This window comes from Equus quagga, chromosome 9 (genome assembly GCF_021613505.1).
Source record: "Equus quagga isolate Etosha38 chromosome 9, UCLA_HA_Equagga_1.0, whole genome shotgun sequence".
Classification (NCBI taxonomy): domain Eukaryota; kingdom Metazoa; phylum Chordata; class Mammalia; order Perissodactyla; family Equidae; genus Equus; species Equus quagga.
The window spans coordinates 77,355,706-77,370,791 of record NC_060275.1 but is presented as its reverse complement, the minus strand read 5'-3'; the positions used below and the strand labels follow the sequence as shown (position 1 = coordinate 77,370,791).

Genomic DNA, 15,086 nt, shown 5'->3' with positions numbered 1-15,086 from the left:
GGTAAGGATCAAATACAAATAATAAAGACACACCAAAATGAAAATTTCATTCAAAAGTGACGATGTCAAAAAAGACTGAAATCAGGGTCTTGTCTGGCAACAAACAATTTTTATTCGCCACAAGATAAAAGTTTTGACAAAAATAACACAGGACTGGTTTGTTCTGAGTCACTCTAACTTTCCTGTGCCTGGTGACCTCATCAGTAAAATGAAGCAGGTGAACAGGTTGATCTCACAAATCTCCTTCACCTCTAAGGGCTTCTGGAATTTAAAAAAACTCACAAAACTTGTATTAAGCATACCAGTTTCATTTCTCTGCAGAGTGACTGACAGCAAGTGGAAAGTGGAAGGGATCAACTCATTTTCAACTCTTACAGCAACTCCACTGCTGGGAGTTTCTTCTCCCTCTGGCCATGGTGACTGTCATGACTAAGACCTCACCATGGGCTGGAACTAGGTTCAAGGTCATTTCATCCACTCCTTGTTTCTCAGCTAGACTGCCATTTTAAATCTGCACAATGATTAAAGGGTCTATTTTTGGTTCTTGTTTCTACCTTCCCCAAAAAGAGAGACCCAGTAACCTGATACTGATTGATTTTTGATACTTTGTTAATAATCATAATCTCTACATTTCACAGAATCAGAAAAATCACTTGGGGGGCCTTAGAGGTCATTCAGGGCAAGGGAAAAGCAAAGTATACCAATTTTTAGACAAAGTAGATTGAAGATCTACATGAGACCCTCCCAACTCTAATAAGCTTCTTTCATGGCTGCTTTCATACATATTCTTTCAGAGTAATCATAATCAAGCAGTCAGTGAGAATGTAAATAAAAATATGCTACCATAGAGTGCTAGGTAACCGAGCTAAAACTAAAGTAAACAAATTCAGTGAGCCATCACATATGCAAGCTAGTGAGGTCCCATAAATCACCAAGACTGGGTATCAGGATTTCAAAGGCACACTCGGTGAGCACTTTCGTCCAGGCCTGTTGATTCAAGCTGCAGTTGCATTGGGTTACCTATATGGCAGCATATAAAGTTCATCTTTTAAGTTTAAAAATAGTTCCAATCCCATCCCTACTAAAGATAGGCCGGAGTACCCATTACGTGTGTGCACACCACACTACGCCCTTGACATAAGTGTTCATTTAATTCTCACAACAGTCCTGTGAGAGAGATTTTGTTAGTCCTGATTTACAGAGAAAACAGAGGCTCAGAGAGGTTGAAGCAATTTAATTATCCAGAGTCACAACTCTAGTGTGGCGTAGATTTATATCCGGAAGAGGAATTGCTAAGCTCACCGGAATTTAGGAGATTTAAAGCAGAATCAAGATACAAGTTCACATTTGTCATCTATTATTCTGCTCCACTTTTCTCTTTTGGCATCTAATAATGACGATATACTACAGTGAATTCAGCTATACTTATTTTGACACAATCTCTCTTCACCCTGTTCCAGCTTGTACCTTGCTGTCCCACGTCCTCACTCCCAGGCAACAGGTTCCTCAGAAGATGTCCCAGCAGTTGGATGTGACAACCCTCCCATGCTGCCACTGGGCCATGACTCAAGGAGGCAACAGGTGAAGGAGGTGACGCCAGCTACTGGTGCTAAAAAAGACTCGTGCCTCATGAATTACACTCTGCCCATAAGTCACCCCTCTCCAGTCAGCTCTCTCCCCACCCCCACTCCCACAGCTGACTGCCCTCCCTTAAACATTCACACCCTCATGCTGACCCATCTGAGATTTCTTTTTTTCTTCAAGGCTGTCCCAAAGGGTCATTCCAGCCAGATTTCACCATCTGAACCCTGAGGTGAACAGGGGGCAGGAACACGAACTGGTCAGCCTGCCTCCAGCCAAGGACAGCCCTGATCCTAAGTCAGCCCAGGCAGACATCCCTTTCTTTCCTACCCCTCCCCTTCCCCATCTCACTGCCTAATATGTTTTTCTCTCTCCCTTTCCTTCCTTCAATCTTCATTCCTCACTTTATCCACAAGTGCATCTTCCCTCCCCATTTTGCTCCCACTAAAAACACAGACCTCCAAGGCGACCCCATAGTAATAGGCCATTTTAAGAATCCTGACACTGCTTACACATCCCCTGAGTTTATCCTATACCTTGTCTCTGTGCTGCCCTAGAAATCAAGCTTCATCCCATCCAATTCTACCCCCTCCTCCAAATCCCCTGCCAGCTCAGAATCTCAGATCTGCTTTAGTCACCTGGTCTTCTCACCCTACTGACCCCATTACCCTTCAATTTATACCTGTGCCCTGTTAACTACCTGCTTACTAGGGTGACTCCCAACTTAGCACACTGTCTCACCATCATAGCCTTCTGAGGAGCCAGGAGCTGGGTAGGTCTGTTCTGCTCCCATCCCGGCACGACACAGAACAAGGCAGGCAGAATAATCTGCACTATGGGATTCCCCTCCACGAATTTTACTTTGCTGAAGTTATTTTCAGTATTTTGGAATCTAGAGCTCATTAAATAAATTTTAAAAAGATTATTAGGACACATTTTGAAAACGCATCCTGAAAACAAACACTTGTTTTTCTATCTCGCCATCCTCCCCCCAGATGCTACGTTCAGAAAATCAACTACCTTTATATCTATTAAGAAGCATATGGATCTTGGACAAGTTTAAATAAGCCTCAGTTTTTCATCTTTACAAGTGGGACAAATTTTTTGGCATGTAGTGTATTGTTTCTAGGACTAAGTTAGAAATTAAGGTTTGAGGGATGAGGAAACACCAGGATCACGCCTTACATTAGAAATAAGGTACATGCTGTTGTTTCCTGACCAGCTATGGTCAAAAACTGCTCATATGTATGAAATGGAGGACAGCAAAATGTTCAAAAATAGGCTTAAGGGACAATAAATAATTTCACCACTGAATTCTACTTTTGCGAGAACAAATTCCTCTTACATAGGGACTGACTATTCAGTCTGTAATGATGCAAGTCTTTGGTCTCTTCTACTATGAACCTTTATATCATTTTACTGCTCACTAACACTATATAGAAAAATGAAGATTTAGGCCCAAACAGTATCTTCTAGGAGAAAGTAAACTAATCTTTCCCAACGTATATTAAATAAATGAGAATATTTCTAGTAAAATATTCCTATGACTTCTTTTTACCCTTATAGAGATCTAAGAGATCATACTGAGAATATAAGATTAAGAAAACAAAAAACAGAAAATCAAAATTTATACCAAAGACAATGTTAATTAGTGTCATTCTTATCAGAGCATATTGTTGAACCTGACTTGAAATATCCAAAATAAAAAATACAAGAGGATCAGTGCTTACTAAAACCCAGAAAGGAGAGGGAAGCAAACATCCACTGAACACCCAACCTATGAAAGGCTTTGAGCAAAGCTCTCGAAAAAGAAAAGAAGAAAAAAGATTCAAGACTTCAGTTCTCTTAGCTCTATCCTAATTTTTGAATTCTTTTAATGGAATTATAGCTTTTTTCATCTTTTACAGTCTTTAACCTCTTTTGTGAAATAAGGCTTCCTTGCAAATAATGAAATGACACCTCTATGTATTTAAAGCACCCATGAAAGCATTTCTCTCTTTTAAAAACTGTTAAAGCCCTTCCAAATTTGAAATTGATTCTCAATTCTCGAGACAAAGCCCATTATTGTTAAAGTTGTAGTTCACCACTTTTCTGAAGCTAAAAAAAACTAGTAAATATAAAATAGAATCTTTCTTAGTCAAAGAACCTTCTCCTTTTCTAAAATTTGAACTTGATGTAAAGGCATAAACAACAGAAAGTCACCTTACTAAGAAATGCTCTTTTCTTTGTAATTCTGTATAATTTATAATTCTTTACATAGACACATAATTTGATTTTTTATGACTCTTTTTTTAAAAAATATTTTCCCACTGTCATGAAATGTCTGGTTTTTCTCCCTAAAGGGTTTGGATTGGAATGATCAGGTAGAATTAAAAGGAGAATAACAAAAAGAAAACACTTTGATATGTCGTCTCAAAATATTTTGCAGAGTGTTATTTAAGATGTCTTTATCGATAATCAGGTCTACAACAAAACCAAGCAACCAAAACGCAGCTATGCCAACATTGGAAGGCAGCTGAAAATCAGCCAGTTATTTTCTGAAATGAAGAAGACAGATATCAGCCTGCACTTACTCCATGATGGCAGCCTCATCTCTGCTGGTTGCTATGGACACATCCCTGTCAGCCTGTGCTTTCTACTCTCCAGACCTGTTTATGACAGGCCGAGGTGTTTCCTATTATGGTGCCCATGTCTGCACAGCACACTGCTTGCCAGTAAGAAAAGCCGAAGGCCGCCAGTGTAGGGATTACAGTGCAGCAGACCAGAATGGTGACGGGAACCCAAGCATGCCCTGGTAAAACTACGCAGAATACTCCCTAACACACAAAAGCCAACAAACACACTTTTCTTCCCCGGCTAGCAGGGGAAGTGGTCAGATAAGTCATTTTTAGTTTGAACAAACCTATAACCAGGATGTTACTGCTAAAATGGGTACAGAGAAAGGAGAACAGTTTACAGCCATCAATATGGCCTATGTGGTTTTTCTCTGTGTACTATACGCTGTTAATTTAAAAGAGATGAGACTACTCTGAGCATAACCTATGCTACAATTTCTGATGAGTGTCTATAAGCGGAACTGAGATTCTTAAGTGGGAAATGATCAGGATTCTTGTCAACGAAAGAAAAACACCTTCTTGCAAGGCATCAACTGTAATGCACAGACCCTAAGTCTACGGATCCAAGGCGAGAAATGGCATTTACCTTAACCAGCATCATGCATACGTACTGATTTATACGACCAACTATAAAATGATATATTGACACTCACTGGGTTTGGGCTAGAACTGATGTAGAAGGCCTCATCAATACTCCTAGTGGCTGGGTAGAAAATCACTGTTTATGTGTCTGAACAGTTATTGAATCTACATGCTTACCAGAAATATGGCTTGTAGTCCATTAACACACTCAAAGAAAAAAGGAAAAGTCTCTCTCTCCCCCAGCTCATGAACACAAGCTGAGATAAAGGCTACAGAGATGATCCAAAATGATGCAGAGACCCTCTAGAAAGTGAGCTACATAAGAAGTCAGGAGATTTCTAACGACCTAGGTGGACCTGGGCAAGGTTTGGGCCTCAATTTCCAACTTAGACTAGATGAGTCAGACAAATGATCACTTCTGTCTCTTTTAGTTTGAACATAAAGACTTGAGTCTGAGAAGGATAATGGATAACAGTAACAATGATGCTTTGAAATACTGATCATGCTAAATACTACCAAAACTACCAAAGAACTAAGATGTAGGCAGGCACAGATTATATTTTCATTTTATTAATTTGTATTAATGCCACTCAAATGACACTAGACAGAAAACTTAGAATAAATTTCTTCAATTCTTTGACCAAATGGTCAGTAATTCCCTTGCAAAGGATCTGACAAACAGTAAAATTGAAGCTGTGACCCATAACGGAAGAACTTTTACCTTCTAAGCACTCAGGGCTTAGAAGAGTAAAATTAACCTTAGTCCCTGAGACTGATCAGTAGTGATTCATAGAGCACTGAGAGCAGAAACATTTAAAGCTGCATTTCAAGAATCACCACAATACCATTCATATAATTCACCCAATATTACTGAGCACCTACTCAACAGTCTTGTGTCCGACGTAATGAGGGCTAGAAAAGGAGTAAGACTGATGACCTAATGTACAATGTGATAAGAATAAAACAAAGAAACAAATATTACATTAAGAATTAAGAGAACTACAAAGAAAGTCCTGCGGAAGGTCAAAGGAGAAAGACGTTACACCCAATTAAGGGAGGCTGCAATGAGAGACATGGGGGAAGACAAGACAGAAAAGGCTTCACAGAGGAGGTGGCATTCCAGATAGGCCTTCAAGGATGGTTAAGATTGAATAAACTTTTTATTTTAGAAAAGTTTTAGATTTACAGAACAATTGTGAAAAGTACAGAGAGTTCCCATATTCCCAATTCCCATTTTCCCCTATTATTAACATGCTACGTTAGTATGACCATTTGTCACAACTATTGAACCAATACCAATACATCGTTATTAACTAAAGTCCACACTTTATTCAGATTTGCTTAGCTTTCACTTAATGTTCTTTTTCTGTTCCAGGATCCCATCCAGGATGCCACCTGACATTTAGTCGTCATGTCTCCTCAGGCTCTTCTTGGCTGTGACAGTTTCTCAGATTTTCCTTGTTTCTGATAACCTTGACAGTTTTGAGGAGTATCTTGTTAGGTATTTTGTAGAACGTCCCTCAACTAAGACTTATCTGATACTTTTCTCATGATTAGAGTGGGGTTATATGCTTTTGGCAGGAAGACCACAGATGTAAAGTACCATTTTCATCAGATCCTATCAAGGCAACCTACGTCCCACTGCTGCTGTTAACTTGGATCCCCTGGCAGAGGAAGTGTGTGTGCATCAGGTTTGTCCACTAGAGGGGTACTCTGTTACGTTCTTCCACACCGCGCTTTTTAGAAGGAAGTCAATATGCACAGCCCACACTTAAGGAGTGGAGAGTTACGCTCTGCCTCCTTGAAGGTGGAGTATCTACATAAATTATTTTGGAATTCTTCTGCACAGGTTTGTCTATTCTCCCCATGTAATTATTTATTCAATAAATTATTTCTACCAATATGAACTCATGGATATTTATAGTTTATACTTTAGGTTATATCCCAATACTAGTTTATTTTCTTGATCAAACAGTTCCAGCTTTGGTAATTGGGAGCTCTTTCAGTTTGCTCCTGTGTTCCTTTGTGATGTTCCCATCAATGTTTGAGGACTTCCTTACTTTCTGGTACTACAACATGGTCCAGCCTCATTTCCTGTCCCAGTTCTAGAATCAGCTATTTCTCCAAGGAATCCTGGTTCCTTTGGTTGGAGAATGGTATTAGAAACCAAGATGAGGGTGCCAGAGGTGTTCATTGCTACTGGGGTGTCATTGCTTTAGGCCCTCTCAGCTGACAGAGCAAGCAAATATTTGTGTATATACTAGATAGTTAAGATGGTGAGAGATGTAATGGGATGCTATGTGCTTAATATACGTTTCTTAATTTTAAATTATATTAAGAGATTCTGTGCCTAGGTTATTTTCAGTCTCATGCAGAGAATTAACAGGTTTCATTTATGAAAAAAACTGGCTAGACTATTCTCTACTGCTTTATGTATTTCTGCTACAAATAGCTCAAAGAGTTTTAGATATTCTGATAAAAGCTCAGGGCAGTTTGATGGGCTATACTATAAAATCACACAGAGAAACAAAAGGTAAACTTGAAAAGTCACTGATGGGAAGAAGAGCAAGTGAAACCGTCCAACAGTCAGTCCTATTTGGTTAGCATCAATGTCATCAGGCCACCATTCCCTCTGAAAAGCTCACTGGAAGCACAGGTTTCAGGATGGCAAATACCTTTCTCCAACCCTCACCCCACAAAATGAGAAAAGAAACATGATATTCCCTAATAGACGGAAATAAAGGACTTCAACTTACTGAGCACGCACTGTGTTCCTGACTCTGTCTAGACAATTCCCATCTTTTAATTCATCAAATCACAGCAACTATTCAACAGACGAGGAAACTGAGGCCCAGAAGGTAAGTCGTTTAATTTACACCCAGTAAAAGGCAGAGAGAGTGACCCCAAACCAGGTAGTCTGGCTCCAGGAGAGACCTCTAAATCCACAGACCATTCTGCCTGAAGAACGAATGTCTAATGAATGGAAGATTTCTGCTGATGAAATCTGGCATTTTCTCCTCTAGTGGGGAGATCCCATTAATGGCAGAGAAGGAAAACCACAGGTTGTTTAAAACAAACATCTTTCTAACCAAAAATGACTCCAAAAATTGTTCTTGATGCCGATTTAGACTAGTATATCCACAAGCATGCCCAGTGTCTGTGAGTTCTAAGCAAAATGCTTTAAGGTGGCATGGATGGACATTTTCTCATTTTGTTATGTATTAGATGAGGCACTCAGGTGGGTATTGACATTTAAAATAGAAATGCTTTAAATAAAAATATTCAATATATAACAATTATGAATGTAAACAGGAAGTCTGAGCAACACTAATTTAGATTGTTATTAGTTACAGAATAGAAAGGTCACGTTTTTCTTCTCAGAAATATTATGGTCTTACATTGCGAGGAGTATATGACACATGGTTTTTCTTAATCTCTCTTTTCCAATATATGGTAGACAAAGAAGAAATTACACATCATGTATTGAGCACCCAGTATGTGTTACGCACCAAACTGAGCTTTCTATACATTATATCTAATGCTCCCAACAACCTTTCAATTTTATTTTCCTCTTTATTATCCCCATTTATAAATGAAAAATTTGAAATTCTGAGAAGTGAGGCATATTGCCCAAAATATTAGATAAGAAGAGGAGCTGGAATTTGAAGCCAACTGACAAAAAACATCGATGTTCTTTCCACCCTACAAAGCTGCCATAAGCATCACTGGTGTACATGCCAGGCCAGGGAGCAAACTTCACTCATCCTCATCACACGCAAAGTACAGCAAAACAACAGCAAAAAGCCCAGAACACTAAACAATAATAATGATGAAAAATATTTCATTAAAGAGATGTAGAAAGTGTAATAAGCCTATCATCGCTGCAGTCGTTAATCCAATTTAATTTCCTAATGAACACAGCAGAATTGTTGGTTGTTTAAGCAAACATTAAGGCTCACCCCTCGATCCCTGTGACAGGGAATAAAAGAAAATGTCTTTTAAAGCTAGTGTGAACATTAAAATAAAGGGCTACCCATCTCTCTATTTCCCAGAAAGATCTCAGACTAAGAGTGCCAGCTAAATCATCATAACAAATAGCCGGGTACAGCACCATGGCCCTGGCAGAGCTACGCCCTCACAAATCAACCTCAGCTATTTGCATTTTAAAGGGTCAGTTCTTTCTGAAAAAGAGAAAATCTGATTCTACATATTTTATGGACAGATCAATTGAAAACCATGACATTATCAGCATTTCACATCTGCCACATATGTGTATCTTTAGTAATAGCTACAATCTTTGTGACTATCATAGAAGTCTTCTTAAATTGAACAAAAGCATTATCCATCATTCTTGCTATCTGGGGAAAAAAAAGTTTGTTCAATCTCTCCATAACATTGGGAAAAGTACTATTTTATCTTGACCAAGCCTTTTGTTTTGAAATTTAACAAGAAGGACATAGTTCATAAAGCTCTGAGACAGAAGTCACTGCTATCCCATACGTGAATCAAAATGTAATAACTGAAAGGAATTTCTCTGGTAATGACTAATTTATTGAATCACAAAAATTAGAAGTTTTGATAATTAAATGTTACGGATATTTAAGTTACTGCCACTAAATACTGATATGGGAACTGAGTTGATGACAATAGAGACAAATTAAGATTTGCTTTAATTGTACTATTTTATTAAGTTAAAATCAAGGGCTTTACTATTCAATGAAATATAAAAATGTCTGTTAAAAGTGTTTCTCTCTTTTTATTATTACTTAAAATAAAAGCAAAGAAAGCATTTTTTTCTAATAGTGATCATAAAAACAAGCATTCCCAATCCTTCATTTTAACTTTAAGGCTCTATATGTCAACTACATAAATCTTTACAAATCTACTTTCATTAAGTGGATGAAAAAGCAGAGAGCAAACTCAAAACATCAATAAGTTGAGTTTCTATAGTTACAGGAGACATTTTCTTTTAAAATTTAAAGTGTTCCTTCAGGCATGTTGGTTAACTCTTTACAATTCTCTTATGACTATATGTCAATAATTTTTAATATTTTCATGTAGAAAACGATTGTTAATTGCTATTTGCTCTCCATAAAATTAAAATTCCTTTTCCACCTAACTTCAGCTTCTTTCTCAGCAAAAGTTAAATATTTATTTCTGTTCTGAAAGTTATCATATACTCAGTAATGCTGAAATATCTTAAGATTTAGCCACTTTTATGAACACTCTATGTTCATTCCAATACCCTTCTTGCCCAGAAGAAAATGTGTAAACAGTCACAAAAAGCTCTAGTATATGTTCTGTATGCACTGACAGCCAAAAAGCAGCAGGGGGAGCAGACAGCGAGAACACCCAGACAAAGCACCCCAGAGAAGCAACTCAATTTATGATAGAGAGGTTTTTCAAAACCAGACAGACAAATTCATAAAGAAGTCATGACTACAACGGCAAAGCTGGAATAGGTACTTCTGGAATGAACTTAAGAAAAACCTTAAGTCTCTTCAAGGCATGCTTGAATCCTAACTTTCAGACAGACTTTAGCTCGAAGCACGCTAGTTTCCAGCAACACCAAAATGGTGTTGGGAATTTTGGAACTGCCCCAAAATTACGGAGAAGAAACAAAATACATTTTTATAGTGGTATATTTTGGGGGGAAGTCAAAATGATTTCATTTTCTCCTTCAAGATCACAGCACTTTCTATTGAAGGCCTGGTAAAATGTGCATTATTAAGTTGTAAGAGGATAAAGATGCAGGGTTCCACAGCATAATCTTTGAAAGCCCTGAGGCTTAGACTTCTGGCCTGCCCTCCTCATGTCCTCACCTTACTTTCCATAAGGGAAGGGTAACCAACAACACCGTGAAATTATTCTGCCTTAAAAATAGTCTAAAAAGGCATTTTAGCTTTGCAAAATCTGTACAAAAGGATGGAAATATGTCCACCAATCTCACATTATATTTAATATTTCCTAAAGATTAATGAGTACTGTGTTTTCAGTTTTAGAGTAAAACAGAAAAAGTGTTTAGCTCGTCTGTCTGAAATTCTGGAACTGGAATTTAAGAAAAGATTGAACTTCTAATTAGAACTTCAAAATGTTTATGTTTATATTATACCAAAAAAGAGTAAATATAATTTTTTTATAATATAGAAATGTGCATTAAGATAGCTGTTTAAGAATTATATTATAAAGATCCATGAAACTGAAAATGTTAAGCATAAAATACAACTGAATGGTAAAAAAACATAGTCAAGTAGACAACCAATGAAGTTTGACTTAAAACCTCACATAATAATACCAATTACAAGGGGATAAGTGCCTACTATTGTCAGGAACTATTCATTAGCTAGCCGTTTTATATATATTCTTTCCAACTCTTCCACTGACCTTTCAAAATAGATATTATTGTGCTTATCTTATGCTAAGGAAACTGAAGCTAAAAATTTTTAAGTCACTTCTCTAATGTAACTCAGCTAATAAGGAACAAAACCATGATTCAACTTTTAGGTCTGCCTGTTCCCAAAGCTTTGAGACCTCACCAAAACCTCCCCCAACTTGAGCAATGAGGTTCCAAAGGAAATCTGTACAAATCTCAGGCAGATTAATGTGCTTATGAGGGTAAATGCTGTAGATTTAACCACTCGAATTAAACGCCATCTGGAGTCTCTTACCCTACGTGGTACAAGCATTCTACCTGTGTTACCAAGATGTCTGTCATTTCCCTGTCTGGACACCATCAGAAGCATTATGCACATGACAATACCCATCAGGAAATGGAGCTGGTTGCTGCTAAAGCATCATTTAAAAGCTGCTAATAGTTGAGATTCCTTTTAGTAAGATTTTTAAAAACAGAGGAAGAATCTATTACCCCAGTTTGTTAGAGTTTGAGGAATCAACTTCCTTCTTCCTAATAATCAAATCTATCTCCATAATCAATACTTTCTCTATATAATCCCTTCAAAATCCTGATCTTCTACCAGTATTTTTGTGTTATTTTAATCTATTACAGTAATTCTTTTTTAAAAAAAAAAAAAGCCTCAAGAGAGAAAACAGAAAAATGGCACGACTTTTCAAAGGCAAAAAGAGAATAACCTGGAAACACTGGTTGTTTCAAACAAGTACATGTAAAAAGAACTGATGGTAGTAAAGCTAGTAGCCTTAAAAGCACTGTTTCAGACTTATTCATTCATAGTCAAGACGTATCAACCTAGTGGACATGTGAGGCAAGCTGTCACATTTCCAGTTCAGACTCAGGTTTAGCATCACTCATGGGGACTTCGGATCAGCTGCTCCAACTCAGTTTACAGCTCATATGGATGTGACTTATTCGTGCCCTTGTCACCAAGCAGAAGGGTAACTTTACAACCTTTACCAAGAGCTTTTTTTCCTTCTAAGCTAATCCTCTTCATCTATAAAAAGTCACAGGAGCTTAGCACTCATTTAGAAATGAACGGGTTAAAAAAGAGAAATCAATGGTTGAGACATTAAAAGTTTAAGCAACAGCTTCAGCAGAGTTGAAATTTTTTAATGTTAAAAATGAGTGTCGGGTCAATAATCTTTCGACCACAAGACATAAACACAGCTAGAATGACTACATTTTGAAAAAGTCTTTTCTCACTTAACCCCACCTTCACCTCAAGCAAATAAACCTTCTTCCCATACTAAACCTGTAAATTAACTCAAAATCTACTCTGGGGGCCTGTTTCACAATAAAGGTTAAAAAAAAAAAAATCCCCGTCTTATTTGGTGCCTTTAAACGAAAGGAATCATTTTGACCAATTATTGTGACCTAAAGTTTTATTTTTTTATCTTAAAGTATAAATTAATTACTTGACAGTTGAAATCATTTACAATACATTATTAGATTTCATGTTAATTTTTAAATTCAAACACAGGTCTCATCATTAAAAGCATGGATTTGAGGGCAAAGCAGCTGTAACTGGTCAGGTTCATTTCGCTGAAAAAGTACCGTCAAATCAACTTGAAAACATAAACAAATGCTTGCACATTTCTTTAGGTGTCTTCAGGTTCTGCTCTTCTTTTTACTACACAAAATTAACCAGACAAGAGAATTAAGAGCTCAGGCCCAGTGCAGAATGGTCCCATTCAGCATGTAGGACACTGGAGACACTCGGCGTACGCCTACTGTTATAATAGATCAAATTATGAAAGAACAATTTATATTTTACAGAATTAATCAATCAACTAAGAATCCGTAGCCAGATGAGAACAATGGCACCCAATGCCACAGCAGGTAGTAAGAGAGCAATAAGTGGTCATTTTGATGAGGCCCAAATAACAACAAAAAACCCCCAGATTTGATCACCAGTGTGCAAATGGGAGATCAGTGTGCTTATGGGTAGGTTAGTGCCTGCAGACAGTGACTTTGGGGAGTCTCTTTTATTTTGTTTATTTCTGAAGCTAACTTTTCACCTAAAAACAATGCCATCTATATAAGCACTGTCAACAGATAAGACAATCAGGTCACTGATATGCTATGGTATTTTTAAAAACTGCATGAGAAAAAAACAGGTGGGACAAAAACTATGGTAGGCTAAAAAAAAAAAAAGCATCACTTGAAAGATACTGGCACACAGATAAACAGTAAAATGGTATAGCCTTCCTGACCTTCCAAATAGGTGGTCAAAACTATGGAAATATCTTCAAAAGGCAAGTGTTACTAATCGCCACACAAAGTTATCAGTCCTTATCGGCTGCATCCCTCAGCCATCTGCATCCAACATGCACAGGCCTCCCTTCCTAACCCCTCAGCCAAACAGTCATTCAAAACATACATAATCCCAACTATTTCCTTACATAACTAAAGACAAAAAAACCCCAGGAATTTCAAAAAAATACAGCAAAAATGACAACACTCCACCTTGCTTTAAGGCCGTGTCAGGCTGAAGTCTACTTCTCAGCTCCCAAAAGTCCTTTAGCCACCAAGACCAGCACTTTGGCATATATGGCACAAATGCCCCACCGAAGCATCACTGTAACTCAATGACCTCAGAAAACTGGACTTTCTCTCCAGGATTCATGAAAACAAAGGTAATGATCAGAATGCACCTTCCAACTTTGCTGATGTTTCCTGCGGACACTTATGGCCGAGGGAACATATTAAGGCTCAGTTTTTACAGGGTACCCTGACACCTAGATAAATGAGGGTTACAGGGTCCAAGCTCAGTGAACTCTTCTGAGTTTCAGTGCAGTAGGTGGTGACATCTAAGAGACTGCACTGACCTCTAGCAACTCTCATCTCCAACTGGGATTCCAAAGAATACCCTTAAATATGCAACGGCAATGGACCAGACTGGGTTTCTGCTGCAAGGGCAAAGTGTCACTTAGGAATCCCGCCCCCCTCCCCCCAAAAACCCACTCACGGTGTCCTGGGGGTACTGCAATCAAACTACGTCAAAGTTGCTTTTGCAAATTGTTTAATCTATCTGGGTGAATGGAAGAGAAGGAAGGCAGAGAATCAGGAACCCTCCTCCAAGAGAGCAGAACCACCAACATGCCGTTAAGTGTGGCAAAGCTCTGTATTTCCCGGGGCCACGGGGACTGGTGGCTTCCCCAGCGTGGGAATTAGCAGCCTCGGGGCCTCGGTGAGAGCACAGCCGGGGCTTACCTTGTTGGAGGCCATCTCACTGACGGAGTGCCTGGTCTGCAGGGTCTCTAGCTGGTCCAGACACCAGTCCAGCTCCTCCAGGGTCTCGCTGGCCAGTTTCTGATAGGCCTCCTCTGCGAAGAGATAGGGAAAGGGGGACTCAGTTCTCCAGCGCTTCACCGGGCCGCCAGCGAGTTCAAAGGGGGCCATCGTGCCGTACCCCGCCATGCTCGGATGCCCGGTGCCCGAACATGAGGGCTGCTCCTTCATATTGCCGAGCCGAGCACCGCCAGCGGGGCCGGGGCTCTGCTAGCGGGGCGGCCGGGCTCGGGAAAGCACGGGCTCTCCAGCTTGGCGTCTCAGGTCGGCGTCCAGGCAGGGCGCGCCAGGGGCGGCCAGCCAACTTTTACACGGAGACACAGCCCCGAAAAGCCACGAAGCGACTTTGAGACGGTGCGGCGGGCTCGAGCGAGAGTCCCAGTCCCGGAGGACGGCGAAGGGGCGGCGCGCGCGCCTCGGAGCCCGCCCCGCGGAGGGCGCGCCCGGTCCCCGGGCACGATCTGGTCGGTGCCGGCCCCGCGCCGCCCCGCCTGCCGAGCCTGCCCTCGAAGCGAATGAATCAGCCACGGCCGGCTGTGCGGCCACCACGTTTCCTGTTTTCTTTCTCAACTCCGCGGGCGGCGGGCGCAGCGCGGCTCCATCGC

At 39.6% G+C, this 15,086-nt stretch overlaps 1 protein-coding gene across 7 annotated transcripts in view; it reads right to left on the bottom strand.

Moving 5' to 3' along the window:
• Positions 1–15,086, bottom strand: part of PDE4D (phosphodiesterase 4D) — a 1,409,587-nt gene that overhangs the window by 39,532 nt on the left and 1,354,969 nt on the right. For all 7 annotated transcript variants that reach the window (XM_046671306.1, XM_046671305.1, XM_046671307.1 and 4 more), the window contains one exon: positions 14,404–14,516. In XM_046671306.1, coding sequence (XP_046527262.1) covers positions 14,404–14,516 — 113 coding nt within the window. The remainder of the gene's footprint in view (positions 1–14,403; positions 14,517–15,086) is intronic.